Raw genomic sequence first — 13,921 nt, forward strand, 5'->3', positions numbered from 1 at the left:
GGGTTCACTTCATTGAGCAGGTCATGATGTATTTGAAGTGAGACTAATAGGAGCTAGGCTTAAAAGAGCAGGTAAAATAGGTTAAATATAAGGAAAAAAATGTATGTAAAAGTTGTTTTAGTCAAGGTTTTGGTAAAACACAGATGACAGAATAAAACTGTCATCTGACAAGGAGTTAATTAAGGGCCTTTCATAAAGGTTTGTGCAGAGTGCAAGGAATAGTGAAGCTGTTACCATCCCTGGCCCTGGCGAGAGAAGAGGGGTCAGAATACTGAAATTGGGATCATGCACAGATGACCCCATGAGAGGACCTGAGGCTTTTCATGAGGGACACAGCCAGCCTGGGTCTGCAGAGAAGGATCCGGGAGACTAACCACCCCAGCCTGATGCTCCTCCCTCCCTTGGATCTTCTGCCAAGGCTCCCCATTGGCTGAACGCAACCAGACCGGAGGGCAAAGGAGCCCCATTGATGCTGCCTGCAAGTCAGTCGCCCTGAGAAGCGGGGAGGGTAGTGAAGAGTAGAGAGAAGATCTGGAGGGTCGATATTTTGTAGAATGTATCTCAGTTGGGATTGTCTGATGTTTTCTCATAGTTAGATTGAGGTTATTATGGGTATGGGGGAGGAAAACCGCAAAGTCTCATTTTTAACCAGAGCATATCAAGAGTGCTTGCCATGGAGTTCCCATCGTGGCGCAGTGGTTAACGAATCTGACTAGGAACCATGAGGTTGCGGGTTCGATCCCTGGCCTTGCTCAGTGGGTTAAGGATCTGGCGTTGCCATAAGCTGTGGTGTAGGTCGCAGATGCCACTCGGATCCCGCGTTGCTGTGGCTCTGGCACAGGCCGGCGGCTACAGCTGTGATTAGACCCCTAGCCTGGGAACCTCCATATGCCGCAGGAGCAGCCCTAGAAAAGGCAAAAAGACAAAAAAAAAAAAAAAAAAAAAAAAAAAAAAAAAAGAGTGCTGGCCATCATCATGACTTCTCACTAATGTTAACCTTATGCTGTCGTGTTTGTCAGATTTCGCCCCTGAAAGTCACTCCCACTCTTCTCTCCATACTGTAGTCTTTGGAAGGAAGTCACCTGGTGCAGCCCACATGCAAGGAGTAGGGAGTTGAGGATGGGGTGTCTCCTTAAACTACTTGAAATTTTTCTGCGTGAGCGATTTATATTTAATTTTAGGACATGGATAAATATTCCCCTAAAGTGTTGGCACCATTTTATACTTGGACAAGCTATGTCTGAGAGTCCATGTGCTCCTCATCCTCACCAACCCTTGGTGGTTAGTCTCTATTTTAACCATTCTAGTTGATGTGAAGTTTTATCTCTCTGTGGTTTTAATTTGCATTCACGGTAACTAATGATATCGAGCACCTTTTGAGGGGCTTATTGGCCATACCTGTGTCTTTTTTGAACTCTCTTCAAGTCTTTTGCCCAGTTTTTAAAATTAGTTTGTCCTTTTATTATTGAGTTGAAGAGTTGTTTGTATATTCTGGATATGGATTTCTTGTTCAATATATGTATGAAATGTTTTCTCCAGGTCTGTGGGCTTGCCTCTTGTTTTTGGTGATAGTGTCTTTTGATGAGCTGGATTTAAGATTTTAGTGGAGATTTGGGATCTACTAAATCTCCACTAAAGAGATGATGATGATGCTAATTTTCAGTTATGAAGTTTAGTGATAGGCTAGTGGGCATAAGTGTCACAACCATGTTTTATTTTCAAGGCATCTGATATTACATTAAAAGAAAATATTCAGGGAGTTCCCTTGTGACACAGCACGTTAAGGATCTGGCATTGTCACAGCAGTGGCTCAGGTTGCTCCTGTGGCACATGTTCAGTCCCTGGCCTGGGAACTTCCTCATGCATGGGTGTGGTTAAAAAAAAAGAAAATTTCCAAAGGCAAATTCAAGACTTCCTCATAGTAACAATAATTGCATTGCTGGTGTAAAGATTTCAGATATATTAGGTCTCTTTGAATAGCAACTGCCAGGGCATGGAAGAAGCCCATGTAAGAAGACCATGTCCACTCCTTTGCCAGTTATGCATTCTCATTTTCCAGAAAGCTTTGGTATGATCAGGGATGACGCAGTGCAAGAGGGGGCTCTTGCAAGGGGGCACCATGCAAGGCAGGCCCTGCAGACATGAAGGAATCTAGCCTGGGAAATAATAACACAGTAGCCACTACTAGTATTTTCCCCAAGATTTGACAACAGGGTGCATAGTCCTTTTACAAATTAATGAGGACAGGAGAGAAACACAAGCCAGACTCCTCTTGGAGAGGAAGAATTTGTCTTAAGAAAAGAGGCATCTTGTGATAGTAAATATTGATTTATACCCTGGGTTTGGGGAGAGGCTTCCAAGCTTCTTGGAATACTAGCAGTAAGGAATGAGTTTTCTGTACTAGAGTTCATTTGAGAACTCATTTACCAGCCAATTCTGACATATCAGCTACCTGAAATGGTGCTTGGTTCTAATGCTGATAATCATTAGCTCCAATCTCAATCTTTTTTTTTTTTTTTTGGCTGAACTATGGCTTATGGAAGTTCCCTGGGCCAGGGATCAAATCCAAGCTGCAGCTACAACCTATAGCATAGCCGCAGCAACACCAGATCCTTAACCCACTGTGCCAGGCTGGGGATCAAACCTGCACCATCGCCATCGCAGAGACAGCACCAGGCACTTAAGCTGCTATGCCACAGGGGGAACTCTGTTAGCTCCAAACTTTTATATTGGTAGTATGGTTTGATTTTGATAATAATCAGAGTTACGTGGAAAAGCCTTTGTAGTCTCTAATTTGCACTAAGTAACACTGGCTTCTTGGTTGATTTTTGTCAATTCCTAACTATTTAGGGTAGTATTTGTAATATCTAACCTTGGAGTACATGAAAGATCATAGCACAGTTTTTCTTTAGTATTAATACTCTTCTGAGCTGAAAAAAGACTCATCTTTATGCCCACAGATATATTGCGATTTCTGGCTGGTAATGGCTCTGAGCTCCTTGACTTTCTTTGGTTCCACTTATGTTCTAGAATTCTCCATCTGTCTAGTTACCCTCATCCTGTAAAGTGTGGAAAAAATAACAATGGCTCAAGGAAGAAATAGTCATGGCTTGGTGTAGTGGACAGCTAAAAGTCAGAACTCCCTTATTTGCAAAGAGAAAGAAAAATAGGGACTGGAAATTGAGACAACTCGAGAGTCCATGGTGTTTCTTAGCAACATTTAAAACATTCAAAAAAAGTGCGGGGAGAGGAGTTTTGTCATTAAAAACATGGTTCTGACTTTTTAAAAAAATTTGCTCTAGGAAAAGAATGAATTTTTTTATTCAGACAAACTGTCTCTGAATTTAGTCATTGTCTTTTTCTAACTGCTTTCTTTTTTCATGACTTGGTCATCATCGGACACAGTTTTTAACTTTTTGGCACTAAATGCATATGTTTAACTGAAGTACAGTTGGTTTATAATGTTGTGTTAGTTTCATGTGTATAGCAAAGTGATTCAGTTATATACACACACACACAGATTCTTTTTCAGATTTGTTTTTCTTATAGGCTATTACAAAATACTGAGTATAGTTCCCTGTGCTATACAGTAGGTCCTTGTTGTTTATCTATTTTATATATAGTAGTGTGTATATGCTAATCCCAGGCTCCTAATTTATCCCTCCCTGCTTTTCCCTTTGGCAACCCTAAATTTGTTTTCAAAGTCTGTATCTCTTTTGTAAATAAGTTCATTGGTGTCACTTTTTTAGATTCCACATAAGAACAGTATCATATGATATTTGTCTTTGCCTGGCTTGCTCCATTTAGTATGGTAATCTCTAGGTCCATCCATGTTGCTGTGGATTAACTGAGTCTTTCTTGCCATTTCAGGTCAACCTCTTTGTGCTGCTCTCTGTGGTGTGTGTCCTCCTGAATTTAGCCGGATTTATCCTAGGCTGCCAAGGGGCCCAGTTCGTGTCCAGTGTGCCCAGGTGTGATCTGGTAAGCAGTCCTGAAAGATCACATGGCCTGCCAAACTTTCCATGGTGCCAGCATTTAGCTGGCAACACCGAGGACCTGGCAACATCCTAAAGTGAAACCTGAAGTTGGTAAAAGGAAGCAGGAAAACAAAACAAAGAACTGCCCCTAATTATTTTACTCAGGTTGTCAGCTTCATCTGTTTTTTTCCAAAGCAAAGAGCAGCCAGCAGAACCTCAGAACTCTAGTAATATAATGCATCATTAGTGAATAGATGGATCGGTTGTCCACAATCAATATCTATCTACTCATATCTAAAGAGGAAAAAATAATATCAGAATTCAGGTCAGCAGTCCTTTATCTGAAACCTTTGGAGACCAGGTGTGTTTTGGTTTCGGTTTTTCCAGTGTTTAGAAGATAAGTGTGACTCATATACTGGTTTTTCTGTTGGTGGTGGTGGTTTTTGTTTTTTTTTTTTTGTCTTTTTAGGGCCACATCTGTGGCATATGGAGGTTCCCAGGCTAGGGGTCAGATCAAAGCTATAGCTGCTGGTCTGCACCACGGCCATGGCAATGTCAGATCTGAGCTATGTCTGCAACCTACACCACAGCTCATGGCAGTGCCAGGTCCTTAACCCACCAAGGCCAGGAATCAAACGTGCATCCTCATGAGTCAGATTCGTTTCTGCTGAGCCGCGATGGAAATTCCCATTCTGTAGCACCCCAGTGGAATCTGGGATAGCAGGCGGTAATCAAAATTTTTGATTTCCAGAGCTTTTTGTATTTAAGAATTATGGATAAGAGGTTGTGAACTTGTACTATCTCAGTTTTTTCCCCCTACATTTTAATTTTGGTAAAATACATGTAGCATAAAATTTACCAGCTTAACCATTCAGTAGTGTTAAGTACATTCACATTGTTGTGCATCCAGTCTCTAGAACTCTTTATCTTGCAAAGCTGACGCCATACATTTTCAACAATGACTCCCCATTCCCTCCTCTCCCGGCCTCTGGCAGCCACTCTTCTACTTTCTCTAATTTTTTTTTTTTTCTTTTTGGTCTTTTTAGGGCCGCACCTGCGGCATATGGAAGTTCCCAGGCTATGCCACACCATAGTTGCGTCTGTGACCTACACTGCAGCTCATGGCAATGTCGGATCCTTAACCCACTGAACGAGGCCAGGGACTGAATCTGCATCCTCATGGATACTAGTTGGGTTCTTAACCTGCTGAGCCACACTGGAAAGTCCCTCCCTTCTACTTTCCGATGCTGTGGATTTGACTGTTCTGGTGACCTGGTATAAGTGGAATCATAGAGTATTTGTCTTTTTGTAATTGCTTGTTTCACTTAATGTAACATCCTCAGTATGTACACATGTTATAGTATGTGTCAGAGTTTCTTTCGTTTTCAAGGCTGAATAATAAATATTCCATTGTATGCAGAGGACATGTTTTGTTTATCCTTTATCCATTGGAGGATACTTGGGTTCTTTCTACCTCTTTGCTATTGTAAATAATACACCATGGAAATGGGCCAATTCTATGGAGTATATGCCCAGAAGTGGAGTTTCTGACCATCTCTGAGCTTTATTGTTATTGTTAAGGTATTTTTTAAATGTTGTGCCAATTTCTGCTGTACAACATAGGACACAATCATATATATATATATACACACACATACACACACACATACATATACACATACATACACACACACACATTCTTTTCCTCATACTATCTTCCATCATTTTAAATCCCAAGATATTGGATATAGTTCCCTATGCTGTACAGTAGGACCTCATTGCTTATCATAACATTCCAATCTCTGAGCTTTTTAAAGAGGACTTCTCAATAACAAATATCTCCATGTGACACAAAGCAAAAGAAGTGGACTCTTTACAAGTAAATCTCATTTGTTTGGAACTTGTTTCCATGGCAGCCTCACCTTGTCAAAGCCAGCAGGATGCAAGAAGGCTGCCATACTTCCCAAAGCACTGTGATAAAGTCTTGTGCTGAAACCCATGGCCTTCCCAAATGGGAAGACTCCTCAGGGACTAAAAACCTGATGCTCTTTTTTTTTTTTTTTTTTTAATTTTTTTTTTATTTTAATTTTCCCACTGTACAGCAAGGGGGTCAGGTTATCCTTACATGTGTACATTACAATTACAGTTACTGATGCTCTTTTTAAACAATCCTTCACAGTTTTTGGGGGGATTTTTTGTTTGTTTTGTTTTTTCCTCTTTTTTTTGTTTTTTGTTTTTTTTCTCTTTCCATTGCTTAATAACCTGGAGTTTTGGAAGCACAGGCTCACAATATTTTCTGGCTTTTAAGGCCCTCTCCAATTCGCCCTCCTCCTGCCCTCCCACTGCAGCAGCTCACACTCCGATAATTGAGCCCAAGCCCGAATGTCATTACCTAGGCTTCTGCCCTACTTTCCTGTTTCTGACAGTGCTCTCCTGTGCCCCTCCTCCCCCCACCCAGTCCCCTGTCCCTTACTTCCCTGTTCAACTAAATGATGTCAGCCTTTTTCAGCCTCATTCCATGATTATCTTCTTAAAGAAACAGTCCCTGATCCCTGGAGAAGATAATCTTTCACACTCTGTACATCTCAGAAACATTTCTCTTTTTTTTCTTTTGGGGGTTAAAGGTATTCATACACCTGTCTTCTCTCTTCTACTGATGGGGAATTTCCCCGAGGACAGGGTCTGGCTCTCTGCTATCTTGAGAGTTTTCAACAGCACCTTCCACACACTTTTTTTTTTTTCTTCCCTTTTTAGGGCCACACCTGCAGCATATGGAAGTTCCCAGGCTAGGGGTGGAATCGGAGCTGCGGCTGCCAGATCCTTAACCCATTGATCGAGGTCAGGGATCCAGTCTGCATCCTCACAGAGACTATATTGGGTTCTTAACTTGCTGAATCACAGTGGGAACTCCTACACACTTATTTACATACACAGAGTTCCCAGAATTTCTTTCTTTCTTTTTTTTTTTTTTGTCTTTTTGACATTTCTTGGGCCGCTCATATGGGGGTTCCCAGGCTAGGGGTCGAATCAGAGCTATAGCCGCTGGCCTACGCCAGAGCCACAGCAGTGAAATCCGATTCACATCTGTGACCTACACCACAGCTCATTGCAGCTCCGGATCCTTAACCCACTGAGCAAGGCCAGGGATCGAACCCACAACCTCATGGTTCCTAGTCGAATTAGTTAACACCTGAGCCATGATGGGAACTCCCCTAGAAAAATGTTTGAGCAGAGTTTGGTCTTCCTATTTACTATTCACACAAAAAATTGGAAGGAGCAAAGATAGCAGACATAGGCTAGAAGTGAAAAGTCATGTATTTTGGAAGACCATCTGACAGAATTGTAGTATCTATTACATGTAAGACGACATGCTAGAGACTGCAGAATAGAGAGAAAAGTCAGACATCATTTCTGACCCAGAAGTTTATCACATAGCAGGAAGAATAGGTTAACTGTGGCAAGTGCTTGACTGGTGTTTGTGGAGAGAATGAATAAACGCAAAGCAAGGGAGACTGTGATTGGCCATCAGTGTGAGATGTGGGGCTCTGGGGATGCAAAAGAAGAAGGGCTTGTACCCATGGGAAGGTGGAGATAGGATACCTGGAACACAGGTATTTGAGATGGGTCTTGAACAATGAATAAATAAAGGAAGTGGGTCAGAGCCAAGAGAGGAGAGGCTCCTAAGGGCAGTGGTGAGGAGTTATCCCTAGTGATTACATTACTGGGGGCTCCGGAGCACACAGAGGCCAGAGTATAAGAGGTAAGGACCTCCACTGTTGACTTTCCTGAGAAAGTCTGTGGTTCTCTGCCCTGACTGCCCCTTAGAATCACCTGGGGGGAACTTTTTAATGAATATCTGAACTTGGGCTCCATACCCAGAGATTCTCAATTTCCCTGGAGTGGGGGCCTGGGCATCAGTATGTCTTAAAGCTTTTAAGTGTGTTTTTAATTTAAAAAAAAGTTCCCACCACAAAAGCCAACTCTCGGATTGTTTCTGCTTATATAATGGTAAAAATTGGACAAGCCATAACAGTGTAGGACAGAATTTAAAAATAATTTTTAATCTCACTGTTTTAGATATCAGAGTTGGAGTTTCTGTCATGGCTCAGTGGTTAACAAATCCGACTAGGAACCATGAGGTTGCGGGTTCGGTCCCTGCCCTTGCTCAGTGGGTTAACGATCCGGCATTGCTGTGAGCTGTGGTGTAGGTCGCAGATGCGGCTCGGATCCCACGTTGTGGTGTAGGCCAGCGGCTACAGCTCCGATTCGACCCCTAACCTGGGAACCTCCATATGCCGAGGGAGCGGCCCAAGAAAATGGCAAAAAGATAAAAAAAAAGAAAAGAAAAGAAAAAAGAAATGCATAGATATCAGAGTTAACTGTTTAACAATTTTTTGGCACATCTCTGTGAATGAAAATACACCTAATTTGTCATCAACAGGATTGTAATGTAATTGTTTTTCGGTACGGAGCCTTTTTTTTTTTTTTTTTTTTTTGTCTTTAGGAACGCACCTGTGGCATCTGGAGGTTCCCAGGCTAGGGGTCGAATTGGAGCTGTGGCCGCAGGCCTACATCACAGCCGCAACAGTGCTAGATCTGAGCTGCATCTGAGACCTACACCGAAGCTCGTGGCAATCGCAGGTCCTTAACCTGCTGCATGATGCCAGAGATTGAACCTGCGTCCTCATGGATACTGGTCAGATTTGTTTCTGCTAAGCCACAGTGGGAACTCCGGTACTGAGGCTATTTGACAAATGAAATCTTTCTGGGGAAGGGAAGCTCTCTTTCCCTCTTTGCCTCACCCCACCTACATCAGTCACGCCAAGTCCGTGCAACAGGCTGGGGAGGTTCCTTTCATGTTTTCATGCTCATATAACCTTACAAAGACGTGTATGGGGTGGGATTATTCATGATTTTTTAATGAGATATGGTATATCCACTTCCCTGCATATTGTTTTTCTCTTGTAAAAATAATTACGTGCAGCTCTAACACCCTTTATTCCTTTGACCAGGTCACTATTTTCTTGTCCGTTGTGGTTTGGGTTTTGGCCAATAGAAGCAGTGCTGCCATGAATACCATTCTGCAAATCCCTAGGGGGGCTGAGACCTTAGCAGAGTCAGCTCCCAGGATAGGGAGTATTCTGTTTGTCTCATTTTTTATTACACATCCAACCATTTGATGATTCCATCCATTTAAAAAAAATTGAGACAGGGAGTTCCTGTTGTGACTCAGCTTTAACAAACCTGACTACTATCCATGAGGATATGTGTTAGATCCCTGGCCTTGCGCATTGGGTTAAGGAGCCAGCATTGCTATGAGCTGTGGTGTAGGTCACAGATGTGGCTCGGATCTTGAGTTGCTGTGGCTGTGGCGTAGGTTGGCAGCTGCAGCTCTGATTCAACCCCTAGCCTGGGAACTTCCATATGCTGCAGGTGTAACCCTAAAAATCAAATAAATAAATAAATAAATAAAATTGAGACAAAATTTACTGTTAAATGCCCAGATCTCAAATGTGCAGTTCTTTGAGTTTTGACCATTGTATATATTCATCATGACAAATATGCTCATGTATATATCCTCAGACAAGATCTAGAACATTTTCATCACTCTAGAAAATTGCTTGCTATCTCCTTTCTGGCTATCTCTCCTCTCTCAGAGGCAACCACCCTTCTAATTTCTTTCACTGTAGATTAGTTTCGCCTGTTCTTGAATTCCATACACGTGGAGTCGTGTGGTATGTACCTTTTTCTATCTGACTTATTTAGCTCAGCATGATGTTTTTGAGATTCATCCATGTTTTGGGTCACACCAATTATTTGCTTTTTTTTTTTTTCCTTAAACCAGGTCAGTATTTCATTGTATAAAAATACTACAGTTTTTTTCTTAGTTCTCCTATGGATGGACATTTGGGTGATTTCCAGTTTGGGGGTATTTTCGACAAAACTATTATGAACATTTTTGTATTTGTGTGTGGGGGGGGCTGTTTTCATTTCTCTTGAGTAAACAGGTAGATGTGGAATTGCTGGGTCATGTGGTAAATGTTTATCTAACTTTATGTGAAACTGCTAACCAGGTTTCCAAAGTGGTTGGGGAATAAGTATATTTAATTTAAAATGTATGGACAGTTCCTTTATTAAAGAGCTTTACCTTATGTTACTACCAGTGACCCTCTACCTGCGAGTGTTATTACTCTCTAATTTTTTGCCAGTCTGATTGGGCTAACTCAAGATCTCATTGTTAGTTTATTTTTATTTATTTATTTATTTATTTATTTATTTGGTTTTCTAGGGCTGTATGCACTGCTTATGGAAGTTCCCAGGCTAGGGGTTAAGTTGGAGCTACAGCTGCCGGCCTACACTGCAGCCGCAGAAACTTGGGATCCAAGCTGCATCTGCGACCTACACCACAGCTCATGGCAGTGCTGGATCCTTAACGCGCTGAGTGAGGCCAGGGATTGAACCTACATCCTCATGGATCCTAGTCAGGTTTGTTAACTGCTGAGCCACGAAGGGAACTCCTCCTCCTCGTTACTTTAATTTGCACTTCTCTAGTTGCTAAAGATGGACATATCATTTTTTGAAAACTTCCCAGAAGATTCTAATCTGCAGCTAGGGTAAGAGATGTACTATTGATTAATGAAAGGAGAAAGGAGAGTATATGACAGCTTCAGATGAGGTAGTATCAAGTATGAAGGATGGATGTTTTTCATTTAAGACTGGGGAAATTTGAACAGGGTTGTTTGCAGATGCTTAAAGAGATTGAAGAGAAATTAGAACAAGTTTTCAGGTATTGGGTAGAGATGGGATTAAGAAGGTTGATGGGAGTTCCTGTTGTGGCTCAGCAGTAACGAACCTGACTAGTGTCTATGAGGATGTGGATTCGATCCCTGGCCTTGCTTAGTGGGTTAAGGATCCAGTGCTGTCATGAGCTGTGATATAGGTTGCAGACGTGGCTCGATCCTGAGTTGGCTGTGGCGTAGGCTGGCAGCTACAGTTCCGAGTAGATCCCTAGCCTGGGAACTTCCATATACTGCAGGTATGGCTCTAAAAATTCAAAAAAAAAAAAAAAAAAAAGTCAAATGGAGGATCAGGAAGAAGGAAGAGCACAAAATGTACAGTTGCCAAGAATCATTTTGTGTGGAGCCTCAGGGCTTTCCTGTATCAGCTGGGCACTGTAATAAATACTCATCGTTATTTGTATAATGATTAACTTTGAGGTAGGATCCCTTGTGTCAAGAGATTAACCGTCACTTATCTGGAAAATTGTGCCATCCAGATGGGCTTGTCCTAAAGTTTCCATATGGCTGTGGTTTCTTAATATGTGGATGCCTGGTGTTGTGTGAACCATGCCGCCATGTGTGTGCAGCCCACACAGAAACGGTTTCCCTCTTAAGTGAACACCTTGGATCAAGAATGGACTCATGTGGGAAGGAGTACTTTGTAAAATGACACCTTGTCTTATCTGAAGGAGGTCAAGTCCTCCGGTAGAATCTTGAGGTTTACACAAGTATAAGAAATGGAAATAGCTCTGTGTCATGTTGAAGAAAAATGAGAGGGCGTGAACAGAATGGAGACATGAGAAGAATGACTCATCTCTACCAGCGGTGTCTTTGTTACTACTAAATAGGGCTTTTAGTATTAAAACAGGAAGTTCTCAGCTGGAGACTTTAAAGGAGGAAGCCCACTGGGAGTAATATTTACCTTCTGAATTTAGCTCAGTCTGAGGACTGCTATTATTATGGAAGAGGGCCCAAGAGGAAGTCAGCAATTCCTGAGGGGAAAGAACAGCCCCCTCTGCCTAGGGAAGACCTGTCTGAATGGCCACAGTAGTTTTCCTTCCCAAGGCCAGAGTCTAGTACAGATATTAGCAGCAAGAGGTACCTTCAAAAATGTGAGACAGTGAAGGAAAGATTACAATACAGATACTCTTGGGCCGGTTGTGTGTTGGGTTGTGAATCTAGGTATGGGGTCGTTGTTGAGATAACAGTCTCTGAGGACAAACCAGGAAAAGACAGAAACCAAGTGGGAGTGAATTAATAGATTATAGAGTCCATTGAGGTAACTCTAGTTCTCATTCTTTGTATCAGAGGTAGACTTTATATCAAAATCTGGGCATCAGTAGTTAATATAGTAATGCGTCCCTTTTGATGTGGTTTAAGGACAAGGAATAAAAAAATGTTCTAAATCCACGGAATTCTGGAAGAGGCAAAACTAATCTATATGGAGTTCCCATTGTGGTGCAGCAGAAACCAATCTGACTAGGAACCACAGGGTTGTCCCTTGCCTTGCTCAGTGGATTAAGGATCTGGTGTTGCCGTGAGCTGTGGTGTAGGTCGCAGACACAGCTCAGATCTGATGTTGCTGTGGCTGTGGCACAGGCCAGTAGCTATAGCTCCAATTAGACCCCTAGCCTGGGAACCTCCATGTGCCAGGGGTACGGCCATAAAAATCAAAAACAAAAAAAAGCTAATCTATATGGAAAAAATATCTGAAAAGTAGTTGCCTTTAGGAGGGTGTGGGCAGGGATTGGTGGGGTAGGGACATGATGGAATCTTCTCCAGGGATGTTATGTTCTGTGCGTTGATGTGGGTTTGAGTTCCATGGATATAGGTATGGTTCACAATTCCTTGAGTGATATGCTTATGAGTTGTGTATGTAAATTGTGTGTGTGTGTGTGTGTAAATTTCAGCTCAAAGGAAAAAGAAAGCCAAACCAAAAAATGCTGTGTAAATCAGTAAGCAGTATGAGTTTTTTCCACTTGGCTTCCTAGTCAACTTGTATTAGAAGGAACTAAGGTTCTTCCTAAGTTGGAAGAATGCCATGAAATTTATCACTATGTTTAGAGGTTAAGAGTCTTAATTCAGTCAGAAAAAAAGAGTTTTTTTCTGTTAAGTAACTAAAACATTGTAGATGTTCAGTCATTCTTAAAGATTCCCGAAGAATTTTGCAGCTAGTGAAGTCAAAGGCACCTGTTTAATTTAACAAATATGAAAGAAGTGTGGCCTTTCCTTTTAGCCAACATAGAACTGCCAACTTCATCAGCTCAAGCCACAGAGCAAGTAAGAATGAACTTCTGCTCCCAAATTAGGGGTCTTATTAGCCAAAATCAGGTAGTACATATGTCCACAACCTGACTCAATGGAAACTTGGAAACATGACCCAAAGTTTGCAAAGCATCTCATTAAAAATATGTATGATGGAGTTCCCATCGTGATGCAGCGGCAAATCTGACTAGGAAGCATGAGATTGCAGGTTCCATCCCTGGCCTCGCTCAGTGGGTTAAGGATCTGGTGTTGCCGTGAGCTGTGGAGTAGATCATAGACTCGGCTTGGATCCTGAGTTGCTGTGGCTCTGGTGTAGGTTGGCAGCTATAGCTCCCATCAGACCCCTAGCCTGGGAACCTGCATATGCTGCCGGTGCGGCCCTGAAAAGACAAAAGACAAATATATATATACACATATATATATGTGTGTGTGTATATATATATATACACACACACACATATATATATATATTTGAAGTGATCTTATCATTTCAAATAAGACTTCTACACAATCTATGAACACAATGAAGATGCAAACTAAGAGATTTCTTTAAGCCTGCATGGTTTAGGACTACTGTTAACCAAAGAGATCTTGTGCTTTTTACAGGCACTTGGTAGAGTAAACTTCCTTGCCTTCTTGGAGTTAGGCGGAACCATATGATTTGCTTTGGAAATGAAATTGAGGTCGTGTGATGAGTGTCATTTCCAAGAGGAAGATTCAAGCTAGGGTGACTGGATTTAGCAACACAAGACACCCATTGAAATTTGAATTTCGAACAAACAGCCAATTGGTTTGTTTTTGTTTTTGTTTTTGTTTTTACTGTAAACATGTCTCATGCAATATTTGTGACATACTAATGCTAAGGAATGATCTGTTGTTTATTTATTTATTTATTTTTTC

At 41.7% G+C, this 13,921-nt stretch overlaps 1 protein-coding gene across 3 annotated transcripts in view; it reads left to right on the forward strand.

The window, feature by feature from the left end:
- The window catches only part of FAM189A2 (family with sequence similarity 189 member A2), a 66,775-nt gene that overhangs the window by 32,169 nt on the left and 20,685 nt on the right, over nucleotides 1-13,921 (forward strand). For all 3 annotated transcript variants that reach the window (XM_021064674.1, XM_021064669.1, XM_005660150.3), the window contains exon 3: nucleotides 3,871-3,981. In XM_021064674.1, the coding sequence (XP_020920333.1) occupies nucleotides 3,871-3,981 (111 nt within the window). The remainder of the gene's footprint in view (nucleotides 1-3,870; nucleotides 3,982-13,921) is intronic.

The sequence above is a fragment of the Sus scrofa genome, chromosome 1 (assembly GCF_000003025.6).
Source record: "Sus scrofa isolate TJ Tabasco breed Duroc chromosome 1, Sscrofa11.1, whole genome shotgun sequence".
In the NCBI taxonomy this organism is placed as follows: Eukaryota; Metazoa; Chordata; class Mammalia; order Artiodactyla; family Suidae; genus Sus; species Sus scrofa.